Source organism: Phalacrocorax aristotelis, chromosome 15, assembly GCF_949628215.1.
Source record: "Phalacrocorax aristotelis chromosome 15, bGulAri2.1, whole genome shotgun sequence".
In the NCBI taxonomy this organism is placed as follows: Eukaryota; Metazoa; Chordata; class Aves; order Suliformes; family Phalacrocoracidae; genus Phalacrocorax; species Phalacrocorax aristotelis.
Window position 1 is genome coordinate 10,535,435 of NC_134290.1, and position 22,540 is coordinate 10,557,974.

At 44.7% G+C, this 22,540-nt stretch overlaps 2 protein-coding genes across 8 annotated transcripts in view; one reads left to right on the forward strand and one right to left on the reverse strand.

Annotated features, from left to right (window-relative positions):
- DNAH10 (dynein axonemal heavy chain 10) overlaps positions 1–2,965 on the forward strand; it is a 58,043-nt gene extending 55,078 nt beyond the window's left edge. For both annotated transcript variants that reach the window (XM_075110364.1, XM_075110365.1), the window contains 5 exons: positions 175–386; positions 482–649; positions 908–1,088; positions 2,068–2,213; positions 2,659–2,965. In XM_075110364.1, coding sequence (XP_074966465.1) covers positions 175–386; positions 482–649; positions 908–1,088; positions 2,068–2,213; positions 2,659–2,805 — 854 coding nt within the window. In that variant the 3' untranslated portion in view covers positions 2,806–2,965. The remainder of the gene's footprint in view (positions 1–174; positions 387–481; positions 650–907; positions 1,089–2,067; positions 2,214–2,658) is intronic.
- Positions 2,966–3,074: 109 nt separating this feature from the next.
- Positions 3,075–22,540, reverse strand: part of CCDC92 (coiled-coil domain containing 92) — a 139,594-nt gene continuing 120,128 nt past the window's right edge. For 5 of the 6 annotated variants that reach the window (XM_075110347.1, XM_075110351.1, XM_075110350.1 and 2 more), the window contains 3 exons: positions 7,886–8,032; positions 7,460–7,501; positions 3,075–5,910 (listed from right to left, as the gene is read on the reverse strand). In XM_075110347.1, coding sequence (XP_074966448.1) covers positions 5,135–5,910; positions 7,460–7,501; positions 7,886–8,015 — 948 coding nt within the window. In that variant the 5' untranslated portion in view covers positions 8,016–8,032 and the 3' untranslated portion in view covers positions 3,075–5,134. Of the gene's footprint in view, positions 5,911–7,459; positions 7,502–7,885; positions 8,033–16,230; positions 16,298–22,540 lie in introns of those variants that run through there. The other variant, XM_075110353.1, reaches the window with a different exon arrangement.

Consider the following 22,540-nt stretch of genomic DNA (forward strand, 5'->3'; position numbering starts at 1 on the left):
AGCGAGCTCCTTGCCATGAGGATTGTGATACCAGCCACCCCACAGCCCACCTTGGGGCACCCGCATCCTGGCACTGCCGCTGCAGCCGTGTGGAGGGCATGGCAGGAGTGCCTCACCTCACCTCACCCTGCGTGGGGATGCAGATTTAGTCTCACGGAACCATTTTTGTTTCAGGTGAAACTGGTACAGGAGTTAGTCGAGATGACTATATTGCAAATGTTGCTAAGGATATAGAAAACAAAATCCCGCAAATATTTGATCTTGACCAGATACGGAAAGGTTTTGGACCAGAGATCTCCCCCACAACTGTGGTGCTGTTACAGGAACTGGAACGTTTTAACAAGCTGATCAGTCGAATGGCAAAGTCACTGGCTGAACTGCAGCGTGTAAGTAAGAGCACAGCTACGCTGCTCACGGCAGCTGGAGGAAATCAGGCTTTACCTGCCCCAGGCTGGCACTCAGCCTCTCACTGTCTTTCCAGGCCTTGGCTGGGGAAGTTGGAATGAGCAGTGAACTGGATGATGTGGCTCGGGCTCTCTTTAACGGACAGATTCCTGGAATCTGGCGGCGGCTAGCCCCCGATACGCTCAAAACACTTGGAAACTGGATTATTTTCTTTAGAGCTCGGTATAACCAGTACACCAGCTGGGTGAGTGCCTCCAGAAAGCTTTTTGTTTTGTTAATCTGCATGACACGCTCTGCAAATTGGTGCAGAAGCCAGTGGTCACACACTGCTTCAGACAGGTCACTTGAACTAATGCCAATCACCACCTGGAACAGTAACGCATCACTGTGTGGCTATGGATGCACGACAGACTTGCCACTGGCTAAAAAGCTTTGGCCTTGGGGCTGAGCATTACGTGTGGTGGGAGAACCAGGTGCTGCACCTTGTCCTCTGTGATTGCAGGTTAACGAGTGTGAGCCAAAGGTGATGTGGCTCTCAGGCCTGCACGTCCCGGAGTCGTACCTGACGGCTCTTGTCCAAGCCACCTGCAGGAAAAACAAGTGGCCCCTGGACCACTCCACGCTCTACACAGAGGTCACCACATACAGGACTGCAGAAGACATCACTGAAGGGTCTATGCAAGGTAGGTGTTTTTTTTGATAATTTGGCAAAAACAATGAACTAGTTACTTGGTGAGAACTAAGAGATACTCAGCCTGGCATGCTGAGTGCCTGACCTGGGTTATACCTCCACAGTCAGGACCCTAGGTTATGCGTTTCACAGTCCACGTGATTTCAAGCTGGGCAGGAGCTGAGTTCTGGTTTCTCTTTCCTGCTGAGCCCCTGCAAACATGAAGCATGAGCTTCTTTCTTTCTCTCTTTTCACCCACATGCACTTGTTTGAACTTAGACCCCCTTCCTTGTGCACACCCTCTCCCTCTTCTTTTGTCTTAATAGCTAGAACATTACCAGTCCTAGCAGGTTTATAAAGGCTTATTTACACCACAAGTAATATACTGAAGTATATTTAAAGTAAAAATAAATACAACTATGTATGATTGACTGTGTAAATATATCTTTATGAAATTTCTATGACTAGCAAGGCTCTAACTACTAAATAGAACAAACGCTGGGTAAAGGGGACAGCCAAGCAATGCTTTGAGTACTAGACCTGATTGGGAACAGAGGAAAAAGAAAAAGCTGGTTGTTTCTGCTAAATCTTTACTATCATTTCATCAAAACGCTTGGGATTTGTACCAGAACAACCCTTTTGTCAGAATGATCCCATGAGCAGCCCCACAGGAGTTAAAAACCTCTCTTAGAACTTGGCTGTTACTTGGCCCCCACTGGGGGAGGGGAGAACTGCAAACCAATCAGTATTCACTCCTGACAATGTTTCTCATGTTTAGTGCAACAGAGACAATTTTAATTTGAAAAAAAAAAAAATCTAAACACAGTAGGTGACAGTTGTGTTGTAAAACCAACCACCACAGCTAAATACACCTGTGTAGCTGTGGTTTGAAAAGATGAAGTGAGGTTTGTCATGACGCTAAGTGCCAAGGACTGCTACTGCAGGAACAGCAGCTGGGTTTACACAGGGTGTTGCATTTTCTGCCTGTACAGGCTGCTTTGTTTCCGGTCTGTTTCTGGAAGGCGCAGACTGGGACACCGAGCACGGCTGCCTTACCAAGAGCAAGCCTGGGGTCCTGGTGGTGGAGTTACCCATTCTGAAGATAATCCCCATCGAAGCGCACCGGCTCAAACTCCAGGTACCGCCCCTTTGGGGACTTGGTGGTCGATTCCCTCATGGACCTGCTTCTGTTTTCACATCCCTTCCCTCTTAGCACAACCAGCAGTATTTTATCACCACCACTAGTACGTGAAGGAGGCAGTTTAACACTTCCTACGTTAGCCACCATTAAAGTTTTTCCTTTCTAGGGGTTAAACTCAAGGGGGTTAAGACATTTGCTGCCTCTGTTCCATTCAGGCAAGATGGAGCCGTCTTGGAACACTCTTTAAATCCCACTGCTCTTTTCATTATTTCCCATCACCAGATAATGACACATTTATATTTTCTGGCTGTCAGTTATTTCAGATTTATAACAAAAAAGTGAATGTCTGAGGACAATCATCTCTCCTAGAGGCCCTTGTTATTTCCAGTTTCGTGCACTGCTTCAAGCACTACTCAGTGTCCTTTCCTCCGTGCTCCCCTAGAACACCCTCCGGACGCCTGTGTACACAACCTCCCTGAGAAGGAATGCGATGGGTGTCGGCCTTGTTTTTGAAGCTGATCTTTACACTACAAAGCACATTTCCCACTGGGTCCTTCAAGGTGTTTGTCTCACCTTGAATTCAGACTGACAGGCTGACGTCAGCGCTGCATTTTTTTCCCACAGAATCCAACCCTTTTGGGGAGGGATGACACTAGGCAAAGATTCACACCATGGGTGGGATAGTGTTCACTCAGCCATGTCTGACTTTAAATAGTGTGATACCACCCAATCAATAAACACATTTGAAGAGGAAAGTGATTTTCGTACTTTGCATTTCCTTTCAGAAAGGCTCCAAGCTGGTACACATATACGAAAGAGGTAATAAGTCTCGGACACACAAAGACTAGGGTTTGCCTGTTTAGTTGTAAGAAATGTTTTTAATTGCCCAAAGCATCGCTTCCGCTGTGCTTAGAAGCGGTGTGTTCCATCATCCTCGAACAAGTGGCAGGGTAGATCAGTCATACAACAGAGTGCCATAAAAATATGGCAACAACCACCAGAAAACACCACACCCGCTGCTGGTTAATGCAATACACTTAAAAACAGTAATCCACAGAATAACAAGCTTTCTTTAACCAACCAATTTCCAGGACCACAGCTTTTCCCCATCCCTCCCCACCAGCCATGAAACAAATCCTACCACGCAACTGGCACGGAGGTTGTCTGTCTTGGGCATCAGCACAGCGACTGGGTGGTGGTGAGGGTGCGCGGGGGTTGGGCGCAGGAGGCCTTAGGGCCAGTGGATATTCAAACCCTCCCTGACTGGGAACAACCCTGCTGTAAGTTGTCATGCTGCACAGGAAATCTAGCAGTACCACAGTTAGGAAGAACAGCTTTTGTCATCCTGCCAGTGCCTTTGTGGGGGAAGCTGACAGCGATCCAAGGCTCCAGAGGGAGACACACACCAACACACAGCTGCAGAAAAAGCTTAAGAGGGGCAGACTACAGCTGGCAAGGGGAAGGAGGGAGGGCAGGCAGGGATCCTTCATCAGCTTTCACAGAGATTACGCGTTCCAAGTTTTTGAAGGCACATCATAAGCTTAGCAGCATTTGGGAGCCATTGTTTCTTGCTGGTCCTACTCAGAGGCTGCAGACAAGAGTGAAGCAGAGGTGAGTTGGAGGTGCTGATCAGAGTTTAAGAAAAATGGTCAAATCTGTGCTCCTTTCCCAAAATTACATACTCTCACAGCTCTCAGTATGCCTTTCTTTCCTAGAAAAAAAAAACAGTAATAATAAAAAAATAATCAAGTAGCCTAACAGATGTAGGGTCTACCTGTTGCTTACTAGAAAGGAGTAGGGGACCCAGGGCAAGTGCAAGGCAAGTCTGTCCCAGTCCACACGGAGAAAAAGTCAAGGATGCCAGGCTCTCCTCCTGTATGAACTGGTTACGTCAGTTAGATTTAGAACTTAAATACACACATTTTAGAGGGACAGCTCAGGTTTCTAAGTCAGCAGAAGCCAGCACTGTCTGATAATGCCCAGAACAAGACTAAGGTTTTTCAGGAAACAAAAATAATCCCTTTACACACACACAAAAAAGTGCAGGTTAGAGCATAAAGAACCATTTCCATAGTGGACAGCCAGTTTCGTTTTTCTCCCTGGAAAAGGAGCTCTGAGCCAGTGTGGAAGGTGCCACAAGTGCAGTACTGACTAGTGTATGATGTGTGATGGAGCCATTCAATTTAAAAAAAAAAAACAAAAACAAATGAAGGAACCAACCCAGTGTTCATACTCAGGAAGAGGATCGTTAACCCTTTTAAAGAGTGCTTTATCCTCCTCTCCCCCTTTTTACTTAAAGCCACAAACCAAAGTATTTATTTAGGATTACTCAGATAACACTTGCTGGGACTCTCAGGCTTTTGAGAAACTGAACACAATTTGCAGCTGAGAGCATATGCATGTGACAGAAAAGATGTCCTTAGCTCATTTTAAAGTGTATGTACATCTGCATTATTTTCAATGCTACTGTGGAAAAGGCTTTGCCACGGAGGTTAGTGTCCGTGTATGAAGTGCTTACATACACAGTGAAGACAAAAGAACCACTGACAGTTCAACTGTTAACAGCCAATACATAGCGCTGCAGGTTTCTAGTTAAGTTTGTTTTCACTAAGGTCGGTTAATAACGCAGCCTGCAGCCCGTGCCTTTGTCCACACGTGTAGTTACAATAAATGGAGCAGTGCTCAGAAGCAAGCAGTCAGGTACCCCTGATTTGGCCACAGCAGTTAGTAGTTATATACCTTGCCATATGAACACAGTCGTATTAGGTTTCATTAGAGGAGCATAATCTATTAATGATGTATCTGGAAGAAGTTTGGCATGCATGGGGCATCAAAAGAAACTTTACTGCAGGTGCTATTTATCCTACAGGATCACAGTGCATAAAGAGCAACAGAGTAGAGCATTTCAGTGATTTAACTCAAACAGTTCTGTCTGTCCCTGAGTGCTTTCTGACCACTTTACTTCCATGGACCTGATCCACTGCCAGTGTTTCGACCTCTGGCTGAGGCTGGGCTGGCGCAACATGATGGATGCGATGCGCCACCCCAATGTGTGCCTTGTGTGGCTTCTCGCGGGCTGGGCTGTGCGATTCACCGGGTGCACGATCTGAAGCAATAGGAGGAATAACCAATGGCCTCTCCTTAATAAGATGTACCTCTGCTGTCTCCCTGGCCAAGAGAAACGGGGTGGGATCGGGCATGGCATCCACAGGCTCTCTTAACAGCAGCTTCCGGCTATCCGATCCTATTCTGTAGGCCTCTTCAAACTCGGGGTTGAGTGGCGTCGACAGACTCTTCTTCATTCTGCGCCGTGGCGTCTCCGGCAGTTTATCTTTGGGAGGGGACGGCTTATAGTTGGACAGCACGGGACTGCCGGAAGGGGTCCCCTCCGAAGTCCCACCTGAACTCATCAGCTTCTTCTTAGTAGCATGCAGCTGAGAAGTTAAGTAAGCAATAGTGCTCGCTCTCTGCTCTAGTTCACTTGACAACATGTTGAGCTTATGGCTTTTCATTTTTAACTCTTCCAAATACTTCTTTTCTCTTTCTTTAATAGTGTTTTCCAGCACCATTATCATTGCATTCTTTTGTTCGAGTTCTTTCAGTAATTCATTATTTTCAGCCTCTTTGACTTTTAGCTGAGCTTCAAGATCTTCGCACTTTCTTTTGAGTTCATCACTTCTCGAACTACCATTTTCTAGAATAGGAAAAACGGAAGTGTCTCAAGTTAAAAATAGCCACTAAGTAAAATAGCACAGTAGGGTTCCTTTTGCCATCCCAAAGCCATAAGAGAAATCCCAAAGCCTAACTTGAGCTAATATTCTTAAGATGACTTCATCTTCAGAAGCACCAGGACAGCTTTTAAGGAAATGGTGACAAGCTAGTGCCACTCACCATGGTTTAACAACGTTTCATAGTGTTGATATTAAGTAGAGATGCTTCATGTGTTCTGGGGAACAGGGATTACAGAAACCATGCTTGCTGAACTTGCCCAAAATTTGAGCCATTTTGCAGATTCTCTGGTTATTGGGAACTTCTCCGGTTCTGGTTACTGGGAAGCGGGAACTTCTGCACTGCAAATGCCAGACAGGCTGGAGAGCGTGATGGAGTGGCTGTCGTGGCTCTCCAAGAAGACATGCTCGGGCTTTAGCTTCACCGCTCCATGGGCAGCTGAAGCCCGTGACTCTAAGGCAGAGGTGTGCCTCTTCACTAAGGCTTTGCTACCATAGCAAGCTCTTGGGGATTTGGTGTCTCAGCCTGGCTGCCTCCTCCTCACAAGAGCATGACACATCACCCTGGAACACCAGGGCCTCTTGCACACCATCGGAACAAGCAGGCTGACCAGCTCAGCACCCCTGCCCTAACACCATGGGGTGATTTTGTCACTATTTCCTTGGTCGTTACAGCCAGACGGCTTCCCAGCTGTTTAGCAGTGACCAGCAGCCTGAGCTTCTCCAACAACAGGCACCCTCTGTCACAGGGCTATCGACTATAACGTATGGGGTGCTGTCCCCTCCACAGAGGGCAGTGTCTGAGCTTGGCACAGCATCAACGCCGTGGCATCACTGATACATCACCTACTCTGAAAATCCTGTGATGAGAAGCATCTGAGCAACACCAAGGCATAAAGTTGAGTGCATGCAAAGCCACTCAGCTGCTTTGCTCGATTTGCCCATGTTCTCTCTTATCTGCAATACGTGTCTTGTCCCACACCGTCCCTGATCCAGGAGGTTACTCCTGGAGAGTATTTTATTCCTGTGCTTCACCTGTTGATAACATAACACATCTGCAATAACTAGACTCTATTGTGTATACACACATATATGTGTGTTTGTATATATATATATATATGTATAAACATAAAAGCTTTGCATTGTAATTACAGTACCAGGTAAGTTTTAATAATAGTTTCACTCTTCTGCTCCTGAAATTCACGTCCCATGTTCCCATATGGCATGCAGGGAACTGACTGCCCAGTAGGAGAGAGGAGTCAGCTGTTCTACGCTCTGTTCCTGGCTCTTTCACAGGCTTCCTATGTGGCCTTGGTAAAGAACTTGTGACATTGGCTTCATAAATAACAGTAAGTCTAGAAAGTAGAAAACTACTCTTCTACCTTTAGAATTTATAGAGTCAACATCCCAAGTGCCAAGTATTCTCACCTACTTGTAATGGAGAAAATATAAACATTGAAAAAGATGAGGAAGTTTAACATGAACATTAAAAGAAAAATGCTAGGTACTCCTTACCTGACAAGTCTGAACTCTTTACAGTCAGCTCATAGGTTAAATCTGAGGAAAAAAGTTGTTTATTTTTGTTAGAACATCATCATCTACCCCCACACCCCACCTGGTGAGCATATTTACAATGGCATACTTCAATAAAAATATAGCTAACTCTTCCCCCCGCCTGAAGCAATAGTAGGAGATCCACTGCAAATTATCAAATCTGTAACACAACTGGAAATACTAGGTGACTCATTGCTTTTTTTAAAAACAAACACTCTTTGCTTAATGATCACACAGCTGTGCCCCGAGATACCTGCTGATCACCCTAAATATCCCCTGGTGTGGGGCCTGGTTGCTGAGGGGTCACTAGTGAGGTAGGAAGCAGTTACTCCATTCCTGTGAAAAGAATTAAGCACCGACTCGGCACCAGCATCCTCTCGCAGCTACCTGTGCAGTGCTGCTGCAGGCGCCGAATCTCAGCGTGCAGCCCCTTCAGCGTGTTGGCGTGTTCTCGCTGGAGAAACAACAGATTCTTCTGGGCACTCTGTAGCTGGTTCTCCAGGTTTGAAGTTGCCATCCTGACATGCAGTTACCCTGTCAGTAACAGGTGGAGAAAAGTAACAGTGAGTTACCTTGCACACACAAAGATCCTCACTCTACAGCCAGGATCAGCAGGAACAGCTGAATTCTACTATTAAAGCACTGATATACAATCAAGCAAATGCCACAAAAGGTGGTTCTGATTCATGGCTATTTCAATTAGAAGTGCCCTAAGTTTATAGAAAGCCTAATTATACTTTAGGCCAGAGCAGTGTAGGGACTCATTTGTCTGGAGTTAACACATTGAAAGGATTAACTTCAGACAGACTAAGTCACTAATTCTGTTACGAGATAGAAGTGGAGTTCTGAGAAATGGGCTAGTATGTCCCTCTGTCGTGTTGGGGGTTTTCCACTTACTCCAGGGACACAGGGACTAGTAACATCCCTGGACAAGAACAAGGAAGAAAGCACTAAACGGCACCATCTCTAAAGAGAAATGCAAACCAGGGAGTTTAACAGACAGCCAGGCCCAGCGGTACCGCCACAGACACGGCTGCTGCAGGGCGCCTCAGCCAAGATGTGCTCACTGGGACCTGCACGAGAGAAGCGCTGGCTGCTCTCGTGTTTCCTTGGCCGTGCTAGACGGAGCAGGAGCCCGTAGCCGGTGCAGGCCCCATGGCACTGGAGACTGGTGTCCTGCACAGGCCCCGATGATGTGGAACAAGACAACTGACAAGGACAACGTTTCATTTAAAGAGAAAACAGATTTTTCTTGCTCAGGGCATGAGTATGTGGAAAGCTCTTATTTTCCTTGCAGAACAGCTTCATAAAGCTAGGCCTTGACTACAGCAGTGCTCAGACTCAAATAAAGATAGAACGTGCTAACTGTATGATGCTGAGAGGCATTCCGGAAGACCCCCACGCTGCCAGTGTTACCACTGCTCTTGGTAAGGCAACAACGGTTTTATGTATACCCACAGGCCAAACTTCTGAGAAACATCCATCTGGCAGAGCCGGAGATACAGACTCCCAAATGAATTCCCTAGTACAGAGGTAAAAATAGCTCCCTGCACCAGGCGCAGCCAGCTGCTTCCTGCAGAGACCACGTGCTGTGCCTCGGGTGCTCTCCTGTGACATTTGCAGGAGCACCCGGAAGAACATCCCGAGAAGCACAAGCAGGAGCTACCAGGTCCCTAGTGCTATCTGGTCACCTAGACCCTCATGACATGATTTTGATTATTGTCCTGTTTCCCAGTGAAAATATGAAAAGAAAAAGTAACGATGACAGTGTGCAATCCTCCTGCAACCTCCTGCACGAAATCACACAGGTGTACCTTTAGTAGCTCTTAAATTTGCCAGGGTGCTCACTACCGCTCTCTGCACACATAGAGGGCATCGCTACTACAGCCAGGGCGCATGGTGCGGCTCCGCCTATGGCTGGTTTACAGAGGCTGCTGGCTCTACATGGGAAGAACTTTCCAGAAATATACATCCTTAATAACTCCACATTACTACACTTAAATTTCTTCAGCAAGAAAGCTGTCATGCTTGGGAAGCTCTCTTAAAACTCTGGCAAGTCAGCCGCCTTCTCAGGTGGCTCAGGCGCATGGTGACAGCACAAAAATAGGTGCACAGACAAATTCTGGAGAGCCAGGTCACGGGGACACTGGAGCGACAGGCAGTAGCAAGCCACGGTGTGAGAAATAGTTTCTGGGGACAGAGCAGCATAGGAAACTGTCACAGCCCCTGGGAAGGTCTGTCAAGTGCCTCCATGCACTCCCTGTGCGCCGCTGATGGTCTGGCCGGGTAGGGCTGGGAGCCGCAGCAGCCCCCTCCTGCTGCCAGGTGATCCAGGCGAGGAGGTGGGGACAGATCAAGTGGTTAGGGTGCTGGGTTAAACACTGCCGATGCACGAGGAGCATCAGGTTTGTCATTACAGTATGAAAGGCTAAATTCGGTTATTTGTGTAGTTTTGTAAGAACAATTACAGTATTTAGGTTACAACGGTAAGTAAAGAATCAGGAGTCCCATTGCCGGGACAGCCACCAGCAATGGCATTACAGCCACGCCTGTAGCTACAGGACCACACTGGGCATACCACAGACCTTAATTCTGTCCTGTGGCTGCCTCACAGGCACCTTTGAGGGCTCGCCTTGCCATGTCACGTGTTCCGCGCCGCGCTCTTCTTGGGGTGTAGTTTTATGACAAAAATTTGACTCTACAAGTGTAAAATTGGCAGAGGATTCACTCAGAGAAAGCAACACACTTTTGTCATTCCTAAACATAACACAACTCCTGGTTTAATTTTATACTTTTTACTCCCCAAAAGAACACCAGACTTGGTGCTTTGGCGCCTTGGTAAACTTTTTTCCTGGGGGGGCGTGGGATGTAAATAAATACACGCACACACTGACAGAGCCTTCCTGATTTCATGTGTGAGCCCACCTGACATCATCATCAACTGACTTATCCCTACAGAAATATATTTTTGTAAAACAAGAGGGAGAGAGAGTGTAAAGGGTAAAAGACTTTCAAGGAACTCAGTGCTGCGCAAGGGGCAAAACAGAGCTCTTGGTTACTTTATAACAGAGACTGGGGATTAAATTCGGTGCTCAAGAAGAACGAGGGCAACAGTGCCAACTTGTGCTTTGCTGAGTGGAACGGGTCATTTCGCAATCACCATCATTAGCAAACACGCAAAAATTATGGACCAAAAATATTATGTTTCTGGGTTGGCTAAATAAGAAGTAAACTGAGCTGTACGTGCAGGCTCCTGCTCTACAACTTCTGAAGAGTGGCTCATCTGAGCCATGCCTGCTTTCCACAGCCTGGCAGCAGCGTCACCGGGACACTCCGTGACTGCCACAGCATCACCCCCTCACTGCCTGCAGCGCCCGAGGTCTACCTGAGCACGGACTACACAGTCACAGCAGTTACTGCAGGGCACCATTAATTTTAATGATTAATGATATTTTAGCTGTGTTACATTTTGAAAGTAGCATCATCTGGTTTGCAAAGCTGACTTCAGACAGACAGAAGCTTTACTGAATCATCCGATTTCTTCTGTGATTGATTATACTCTGACCGACTGAGTGCGACAGCAGAATAAAGCCTGCAGCATCTGTGCCCTCGCCGCAGCCAGAGCTCAGACTGCATGGTACACCAAGGCTCAGAAGGGAAAGAAATATATTTTCCTAAAGAAACTCTACGCACTGACAGTGCTGGGTGAAAGAGCCGCCTACGCATATCATCTCAAAGCTTTTACTCTCACAATGGTCACTAACGGCAGCTTTACACCTGTGACTGTATCTGAACAGAAGACGACTTCACCACCAGCAAACAGTGTTTGTAACTCAGCCCTTGCAAATAAATGTTTTTTTTAAAAACTAGTTTCTCAATGTCAGAAAAAGCAAAACAAGGCTGTCACTATTAATCTCCTCAATTGTTTTTTCACCTTGATCTCTTGCAACTTGATGATCACACTAGGACTACCTACTCTGAAGCGGGGGAGGGGGGGGAATCAGAGGCAGGCTAGCTTCATAGGCTTTGGAAGAAAATAAAAATGGCCAGCACCAGAGCATCGCCCTCCCTGCAGCACCGGTAAGTTCATCAGTGAGAGCATTACATCAATCCACTTTGAACTTCAGCCACAGCCCCACTGCACTAAGTAGTTTCTCTCCCCAGAGGATAAAGGACTGGAGGGCTGACTTTCCCACAAGCCATCTGCAACCTTCCTATGCGTTTCTTCCTCACCGCAGCCTTGTTGCCTGCCCACCCTCTCCGCTTTTCCTCAAGGAAAAGGGAAGGCCACCAAGGTAAATTCTGTGGAAGCTGTGACTTTTCGGGCAGCAGCTTCAGTTCAAAGCCCACCGCACCCAGCCCCGTCACATCCTTTTAGACAGCACATAAAAACACGGTGCAATCCGTGCACATGTGTTCCAGGAAACAGCCAAAACCATCTGCCACAAAAACAGGGAAAGGGGAAAGCATTTTGCATAGACAGCCACTCTACAGAGATGCTTTTGCGGTGAAATCTGCTTGGAGCTGTGCAAACTGGTATTAATAAGGATCTATTCCAAGCCACTATTAATTTTGTACCTATTTTATACCAAATCTTAAAACAGAAAATTAGACCTAATATTATTAAAGCCTAAGGTCTGGATGAAATAGATTTCAACTGAATATGTGTTATCTGTCAACCAAGCTCATTAGCACAAAATTAAAAGTATTTTTGATTGCTTTCGCAGCCACACTTATAAGAAAATTTCTATTGCACAAATGAGGGAAGAAAAACCCCTCACACCTGCAGTCTGAATAGCTCTCAGATACCCATGATCGCCTGCACTTCACCCAGTTCTAAGTTCAGCAATATTCTTCCCTGAACTTTTTTAGCCAGCACCTAACCAAAAAGCTGGCCAAACTGCCAAAGCAGGAGCCAGCTACAGAGAAAATATTTGTCTGTCTAGAATAATATCAAATTGTTTTATGCCCCTAGAGATAATCAGCTGAATTGGACACAGAAGATTGAGAATAGGGATAGGATATCTGTAAGTCAGGCCAACAACCTAGCCAATTAATCTGTTGTTGGGCAAGTTTGCTCAACAGACCATTTCTGAAGATCAGAAAGATGAAGGTTAAAGGAGGGAAGAAGCCTCTCAGCGTGACATCGCAGAAGCATGCTCCTGAAAGCAGGCGCTCAGGAGCTGGACACCAGCGGCACTCCCTCCAGGAAACATGGTAATACTCTTACCTGTCTTAACAGGTGCGCAGCGTGCGATGTACAGAATGCACTGCCGTGCCTGCCTTAACACCACGCCATTCATACTGCTTGTGCAGCTCGGTCTGATTTCTTCAGCTACACCGGTGAGGGGTTATTGTATTTTTCTTGCTTTGCTGGTGGCGGCTTGTAATTTCGGACTTGTTTACTACATGACAAATACTGCTGAGCTGAATAATTGCTTTTACTGAGGAATTACTCAATAATCAATATGAAGGACTTCACTCCCCCAAAGGGAACACTGACTGGCACCACTATTTAAAGACTGCTCTGGCAATTGTTCCGCTGTTGGGTCAGGCAAGAGAAGTATCTTCAGAGACCTGAATAAAGATTGCCTTAAAGAGCCTGGAGACACCCCGTGTATTTTGTAAAGGGGCAGAACCTGGGAGAGAAGATGATGTCCTGGCTGTGACCCTTCTGGATGCTCACACCCATGATGCTTCCACAGGACAGGGCAAGAGGGGACATCATCTCTTGCTTCAGAGACTCAGTTGTTGTCCAAATTGTTATGATTTAGTGTTATTATGCCCTTAAGAAGTCCACCCAAATCATGTATTTCAAGGAAAATATGCTCATTTATATCTGGGAAGTCATTTGCATACAACTAGTTTTCTAAGTCAGTTTTGAATAATTAGATTGTTAAATAATTGAATAATTGGATTAAACACTGAAGGCTTTAATTTGTTTTCCCCACTTAGTTTGCAGTTTGCATGTTTTGTACATTTCATAACATCTTACAAGTGATCAACTTCATTGTTTTTGTAGGTCAGATAAAGATCAAAGGACACCATTCAAAAATATAAACTAATTTATAAAGCCAGAGACATTGATAATGGTCACAAAGTTAAACTATACACTGAAACTTGAAAAAGCTATTATAAATTAACAGCACCCCTTTAATTCTGCATTTTCACTATTACTGAAAGTTACTATGGTTGCATAAAACATTTTATTTAATGTTAGTCTCAAATTTGTCAGCAGCTCATAGAATATGATGCTAGTGAGACCTACTGACCCATGCAATCTCAAAGTTTTTTTAAGTGGGAATAGACTCAGGAGATGTAATGAAAAAGAAACAAATATTAAAAAAGAATAGTTTCTTTTAATATAAGTCAGTGACTCTTTTCCCACCACTCCCCTATGCAGATGCTTTGACTTAGTTCTAGGGAGGTTGCTTAGTAGGATTTACAGCTACTCCAAGTTCCTTAACAATTCTTAACCTGCTGTTTCACTCAGCCACAAATCACATCCAACAACTGCTCTCACGGGAAGCTGAGGTCTTCCAGAAAACATGGTCTTGAGAGACAGTCTAAACAACACCACCAACAACAAAATAATCTATTCAGGTACATCTCGCATTGGTGTTCCAAAAAGGAAATCCTATAAAGCAGCCCTGGGATTGCACTAAGCTGATTTCATCTCCTGCTCTCTGAAATAATAAAGAATGTGCAGCCAAGAATGAGGCTATGATCAAAAAGCACAAGTGAAATAGCAAAATGCAGAAGTCAACTGAGCGCTTAATAGCCCAGATGAGCAATATTTGCTCTCTCACCATGGAAATTGGTGGGACAGCTCTCAAAGCAACCAATCTCTGGCTGGATTTTGTGAGATGAATTAAGCCAATGCTGGGAAGAAAGCTGTAACTGCATACACCAACGAACAGTTATGTCACTATGGTTTTTCCCCTTCCCCCTCGTCTCCAACCTAAAAAAAAAGTTTGCTATGTTCTTCTACAAAAGGAACTGTGCAATGCAGAGCTAGGCAAAACTCCCACTCAGGATGCATGTGTCATTTGATAAGGATGATAAATCATTAAAAGGGGCATTGCAGTGTTCAACACTGCAGTGGTAACACACCTCCTCTTTCGCAGTAAGACTTGTGCTGAACACCAACAGTGTCCCACCTGCCACAGTTACACAAGCTGTATCGGGATGGTGTGTGGCATTCGACCCTTAAAACATGCAAAATCTCACATTTCTCAGGATCACCACCATCACAAAACGTTTAGGAATGTAGATCTGGGGACAGCTCAAAGACACCTCAAGTCCTCCAAACAATGGATTCACAATTTCTCTTGAACATAGCCTGGGAGGAACAAATGGAATGAATCAAATGGCACTCCCTTGGGAACATTAAGTGCAACACTTGCACCTTGCTGCACCTACCTAAGCCCTCATCTTCCTGTAAAGTGGAGAAGGTAACCTCAATTAACATTCTTGTAACCTCACCTGAGAAAGGAACTGCCTCATCTGTTCTACAAGTGCATGCTCCCTTATAAAGGGAACAAAAATAAGTAAATCTTGAATAGAAAATTAAAAATATTAAACCAGAGCTCCCAAAATGCAACTTATTCACATGCTCACCATAAAAAAACCCCAACATTTTAACAGTCAAGTCTTGCCTTGCAGATGATATGCAGGCTCCAGGCCTTTTTGCCTGCCTAAAAGGCATCCAGGTATTTGGATAGAGTTCAAAATATTTCAAGGCAACAAGCATCTGGCTGTGTATTAGGTGCCTTTGCACAAAATCAGAACATCTCTATACCCCACTGCAGGATAAGAGGAGGGAGATGCTAATCTTGGACTTCAGACACAGTCCAAAGGAAGCTCCTGGAACAAAGCCCAAGCCTCCATTAGTTATTCAACATTTTCGTTCCTGTTTGGTATCCACTAGACAAAACAGAATAACATCCTTTTACATGGATGGGGTAACTATCACCTGAGATGCTGCTTTAGCTCCCTGCCAACACACATCCAAATCTTCTTGAAACACGTATGGGCAGGTAGGCATCTTCCTCTCAGCTGGTATCTAGCTGGTGCGCCCTAAAAATGCGACAAAACTGTCAAGATGCTTTTGGTATGCTATACAAAATTTCAAGAGCTAATTAGGGACACAGGAGTCTTCTCGGAAGAACCTTCACAGTTTTAGGCAGTCCCCATTTTAAAGACTGTCACTGAGCTGACCAAACATTTTAAAATAACGTAGCTCCAATGATAAAATGCCCAACTGACAGACACTTAGCTGTTCTTTGCTTAGATCAGCTCTCCATCTCCAGAGACATATGCCATCCCAAAAGTGTTTGTTCAGCTTATTTCAAAGGTCATAATAAATGAAACCCTGCCATCTCCACAACCAACTTGAGGGCTTTACTATCTTTCTGCTTGGACATTTGCTTTAAGCCCCCCACCCTGATACCATTATACTTCTGCTAATGTAGATGGGCCAATAACACAGTTTAATAACAGCCAATTGCACAGTTCCAGATTTATGTTCGCCCCCCCACTCATCTGTGCATTAGACTAAATTACTTTAACCAGTTCAATATTTCTTGCAGTCATGCTTTTCAGGCTACATGCGAGGCCTTTGGAGTGTCCTTCCCCTTCTCCAGTGCTCCCTTAGCACTAAGGGGGACATCCGACAACAACTCTATCCCTCTCTTCCTCTGCCTTCTGTGCTCAGGTGTAACAATACTTACATGTAATTGTTGTCCCAATAACTTGTTTTCATATTCTTTTAGTTTGCGTGCTTTAAGTCAAGCCAAATTAGTAGTTCTTTCCTGGAGACATGATGGGGAAAAAGGAAACGTGCCACTCTCTTCCCAGAGGAAGGATATGATTATGCTTTCTTAGCTCCTTTTCTATTTCTACTGCATTTTGACTCTGTTTTACTCAGTTGTTTCTCTGCCTGACTTTCCCTTCATTTTCTGATCAGAGATTCTGCAGACTCTTTACAAAGAGTTAATACCTGAATGTCCATGAGGAAGCACAGGTTTTAGTACTTTAGTAAGAAAATAATTTTTTGTTACTCCAGCAGCAATTTCTATGGCAGTAGGAAGAATAATGAAGTGGACACACTCCTGGTAGCAATGATTTAATTCTCCTAGAAGCTCTAAATGAATGAGCTTGTACTTTGCACAGAAATTGCTGACAGTGTACGTGCCCGACTGTCTACCTGAAGTCATGAGGTCTGGCGGGCATAATTCACGTGGAGTTTTCTCCGTCCTTGAGACCACACAACCCCAGAGCTGCCACAATGGAAGAAGATTACTTGTAGTCAGATGTTAAGATCACTACCATGACAGAGACTATTAGAGAATCAAATCAAATGGTCCTGCACTGGCATTTTATACAGATACAATTATTTTGACCGACAGCAGGATATCCAATACTACAGCTGTACAGCTGTCAAGAAGAAATAGCCAATGAAAATGACCCGATTTGGGTATAATTTGCTTTAGGGAAACAAAAAAGGTATCATCCAAATAACACCTATTACCTCAAAAGAACCCCTTTAACAATGATGAAGTCCATATAATTTTTACTTTTTTAAGATGACAATGAAAGCCCTCTGGAGTAAGGCTACATCGTAATTTAGAAGAACAGGTTGGTTCCTGTCTGCTTTCCAGCACACACTCCTGATGCGTGGCCTATTTTATCCCTCATTCCGAGGATAAAGTAGTCTGTTATTTGAATATAACCTCCATCAAGCCACAGAAGACAGGCTGCACCCCAGTCACAAGAAGTCAGTTATAATATGGCAGAGACACGTTAGTCTTTCATCTAAGGCCAGTTTCTTTTAGCAGAAGAGGAATGAAAAGGAAATTAATATTCAGCTCCCCCAGATGAACACAATGTCAATGTTACACATAAAAATGCACCTGACCCTATTTCTTTCAAAGTCATTAAGAAAGTTCTCCAGCTTCGGCTACAGCTGAATCAGGACTTAAGCTAGTAGGTGGCTGTGGGAGGTTTTTGTACAAGGATATATTAACTCCAAATTTGTACTTAGAAATAATACTACACCATAGAAAAAGTCAAGTTTGTGGTTTTTTTCAGGTATCAAATATTCACTTATAAACACGTCACAATCTCTTTTGATTTTATTCTCCATGATCAGTAACATGAGAATTGTGCAAGAATTCAAAGAAAACTTGTGTGATTTTTAAAATTTTTCCAGTTCTGAAGGCTTAATGAAACACAAAGCAAAAAAACCCGACCTACTACGCTGGTTTCACATATGTGACTTCGCTGGGCATTTCTTCCCCCCATAACAAGAAAACTAACTGCCACCACACAGGCACGCACTTATTTAGCTATCCAGTCTAGCCGTGACTTTGTCTCACTCCTTCCACTTGCATATATTGAGTAAGAATTTACTGTTGTGTTTCTGAAATGCTTTGAAATCACCTTCCTGGTCATTCAGTGAACCAGGTCAGGGAACCGGTCCAGCGGCCAAACCCCCCTGTTTTTCCACTGGCTATTTTTCAGGTGATGGGCTCACCATGCATGCTGCAGGCACCTGTGCGGCTGGCGGGAAAGGTGGGGAAAAAAATAATTAAAAAAAAAAAAATCAGTAACGAGGGCAGGGGGGTGGTAGAGGCAGAACTGCTTCCTGCAGCAGTGCCAGCTCCAGGCACTCACCTGAGCTTGAGACCCTACCGCAAGAACAGCAGAAATGATGATTTTCAGAGTTTACCTGGAATATTTGTGAAAGACATCAAAAGGCACTGAAGCCTTACAAAGCCTTACAGCAAGCTAACTAAATCTGTCCTCCTAGAAGAGATCCACTTACAGAGAACAGCTATTGTAACAGCAACTCTACAGAATAGCACAACTGTTTTTCAGGCAAGTTTAACAGGCTGAGGAGTATGTTTCTCTCTAATGCATTCTGTGATGCTGTTTCATAAGCCATCGATTTTATTGTTTTAGAACAGCAACTACAATCAAGCATGCAAAAACTGGCCTCCACTTCACGACAGTAGAGGTTTTAAGAGCTCCCGATGAAGGAAGTATAATGGTGGTGATGACCTATGTCTACGTCCTTAAGCAAGATTTTTTTAATATAAGGTAAACAGGATGCCAAGAAAGTATTTCAAACAGTGGTGCTTTATGCTCTTACTTACATAACCCAGGTATCTCAAATTGAGACAATAAAAATGTACACAGCTTAAACGAAGCTTTCACAAGGAATGGGAAGCAAACAAGCACACGCACCTCTATTACAGAGGAAACCTGCTGCTAATGACATAATTCACACGAATTTTTCCCCACAGATGGGCACTTCCTAAGCGCGACACCTCTACTCCACAGAGATGCATTACGCTGCACCTTTTGTGCCCTCCCTCTGGGCACTGACTCAGATTACATGAAGCTACTGTTCCCTGGCATATTTTTAGCCCTTCTCAAGGCAGGTATCATTCTGTTTTGGGAGAAGCCTCACAGTTTTCAGTCAAGTGGTGGTTCTTTTAATAACATTGACCTTAAATCCTGTCTCTCACCTAAATAAAGACCAACATTTTAAGTACAAATCAAAGTTTTTTCTAGGAGTGAAATGAGAGTAAACATGCTCCTCAACAGCAAGAAAGAAACAGCTATCCTAATAAAAGGTTTTTTCCTAGGATTATTTAACACCCCCCAAACAAACAGCTTGCAGAAGTTCTGATACACTCCAAGGACACTGTTGTCAGCAATATTTTGTCAAGCCTCTAACTTCTAGTAGTAAGAATATGTATTGCTCCCATTTATAGTACCATGTTCTTTAACATCACCAGAAGAAATGAGCTGGTAGATAACTGTAAAACATTATTAGACAAAATTACTCACTGAGCACATGGAGACACTGACTAACACCCATTATCACACTGCTGGACATCTTTGTCTAGAGGAAGACAAATTTTATGTCACTTCAAGAAGAACACAGAGACTAATCAGTCACACATCCATTGAAAATACTACAGCCTGATATATAGAGGGTACCAGGTCTCATCAGGCAAGTGAAGGAATCAGAGGCGAGGTACAGCAGGTAGCAACTGGGCAGCTAACACTCAAACTTGGCTCTACTAAACACATCTTCATTTGCTCGTTCAGGTATCACATCAGATTAGTACGAAGAAAGGAGAGTTTGTTTTGGCATGCTGCAGATGCAAAGGAAACCAGAGCTCTAGCGATAAGACTTCTGCCTGAACAAAGGGCACCCTCCTGGCTTCAACTCCACCCGGCTCTGGGCAGCGGCACCCTGTACCATTGTTCTCAGGGTCAGGACAAGCTCTGCCAGAGACTGTTCTGACAATACCGGTTATGGTTACACAGTATTAGCTTATGGAGCATATTCATCTCAATAACAACAGTGTGGAAGCTGCAATAAGGCACCCAGACTTATGTCTATGCTTTTCAATGTTTCTCAGCTACACAAGGTTTTATTGTGTGCTGCAGCAGGAAAGAGGCTGCTGAAAGCCAAACCAGAGACCTTTCATGCAACTATCTTTTTTTCAACACCAAAATCCTTAGATCTTTCCTTTCTTCATCTGTGGCTTTGCTTTTTAAACCAACTGTAGGAAAAGCTATGCCCTCGTCTAGTCAGAACACACTTGACTACTTCCCCTAGAGCATCATCAAGTTATCTGACATGCTGATTTTTCAGTAAATCACTTCTCATCAAAACCCACCACTGTTAGTAATTAACAGACACAATGACATACACAGATACACACAGAAAGTGTCACTTGTCTGCAAAAAAAAAATTCTTAAGCATTACAATAGGTTTCAGAAAGACGAAGGTAGCTGCTCTCTGTACAAAGTAAACTACAATTTGCTACATTTTTTTAATCTTTACTATGAAAAATGAGGTTAAACATGAGTAAAGAGATGAACTACATAATAGTATTCTGTTAATACAAGTATTGCAATACATTGTGAATCCTGAGGACATAGAAGCAACCCCTTGAAGTTTTGCTACTTTAAAACACTGGTTTTTTTAAGCCATAGAAAAGTACTGAGACACCTAGAATGAGAGTGTGCTACTGTGTCAAACTGATTTATTTCAGCTGTATTCCCTCTATTATACTGTTCATAATGTCCAAGAAATATTTTACTTTATGGTCCACATTCAGGAATAATAGCACTGGGGAGTTTTCCTCCTGCCTTCTGCTGGTTAAAGGATTGACTAACATAGTAGATCTGGACGAACAAATATTTTGTCCTTAATACCTACAGCCTCTTGAATTAGGCCACACAGAGGAACAGTTTGATTTTTGTAACTCCAATGACAAAATGCATTTTAAAAAAATAATTTAAAAGCCCTCGAAGTATGCAATTATATCTGAAATCTAAAGTGAAGGAAACAACTTTAAGGCATAAAATAATATTGCTATTTTAGAGTTTGCAACAACTACTGGACTGAAAACTACAGACAGCATTTGGATCGGTCATGAGACCATCTTTTCTAAGGGGATGGGGGAGGAAATTTTAAAGATACACTAAGCACAAGTACGGTAATAGGATGAATATATGCGTCAGTTCAGCCAATATTTTTTTTTTACTACTTAAGCAGCTGATACTTTCCTCTGTTATGACCTCCTGATCTTTGTTGTTTCACTAAAAATGACTGCTGGAACTTCAGTACAACTGAAAGCTTGAAAAAAAGTAATAATATTACAAGTCTGCCATTATCTGTTTATAAAGCACTTGCTGTATATAGTCAAATGAAAAAGCAGTGTGTGTTTTAAAACCATAAGTGTCTCTATTTAGTCTGGCCTCTCCCAGAGGCTCAGTGGTAATAAAGCACTACAGAATTACATTCACTAATAAGCAAGTTTTATGGAAAAATGTGCTATATTTACATTTGCCTTTAATTTTTTTTTAATTAAGCAGCATAATTTATATTGCAAATGCAACAATGAAGCTTTTTAAGCTTAAGCATCTTACCATCTAGGCAAAGCCAACAAGCACCCTGGATGCTTCTTATGCACCTGCAATGCAGATCAAAACGGCCAATTCCACCCTCAGGGCTGCCTCAGCCTTCGTGTTTTTATTTACCTCCACTGTCTCAGCTTTACACAGTTGAATAAGGCAAACTCAAACCCACACCACCCTGTCGGCGGTGGGAAGGGCCCCTCCTTCCTCCCTGCTGTCCCACCCCATGTCCTGCGTAGGGAAACGGAGCATCTGCGAGGCTGGAAGAATCCCCATGTCGGAGGATGCCCTGCACTTCTTTGCTGCCATATCCACAAGCGACAGGCATTCTCCTCTGAAGGAAAAATCTCCTCTCAAATGAAGACTACTCCCTACCCACTCCAAAATGTACACCACCCATCCCTCTTCTCCTTGCAGGCCCCGTGTTACCCATGGAAACGACACTGTTGTCACTGTCTAAAGTGAAAAATGTACCATACAAAAGGAGACCGTGAAGGGTGAAGAAGGATGCAAGGTAACGCCTGCCCCGGTGGGTGCGGGTGGGAGCCAGCAGCTCCAGTGAAGCACCTCCGGGCTGTGCGGAGGGCGAGGCCGGGAGGGAGCTGGATGGGCCGAGCGCTCCCTCCCGGGCCAGGATACATCGGCGGCCAGAAAAAAAGGCACGTCCTTGCCCCTGAGCCAGCAGAACTGGAAAGATAAGGGGCGAAGTGAGCTGCAGGGCAACCCCTTTTCTCCTCTGATGCTCTAGTGACCAGAAAAAGGGCCTTTTACGCTCTGAAGAGAGAAAAGGAGGCGCTTTGGTCCGGCGCCAGTAGGACCGGCCGGCCCGGGGTGCGCCGTCCCCGCCCCGAGCTCCTTCTCCCCCGGGGCGCTGCTCCTCCAGGGGCGCCGGCCGCAGGGCCGCGACCACCCCCCCTACCGCGGCGAGAGGGCGGCGGGGCGCCCCGCAGCCCCGCCTCTGGGGGACACACACACACACACACACACACACAGGGGACCCGCCTCACGACGCCGCGCTGGGCGCGCAGGATCCCCCCGGCGGGGTCGCAGAAGGGCGGCCGGGGCGAGGCGGGAGCGGCCTCGACCCCTTCACGG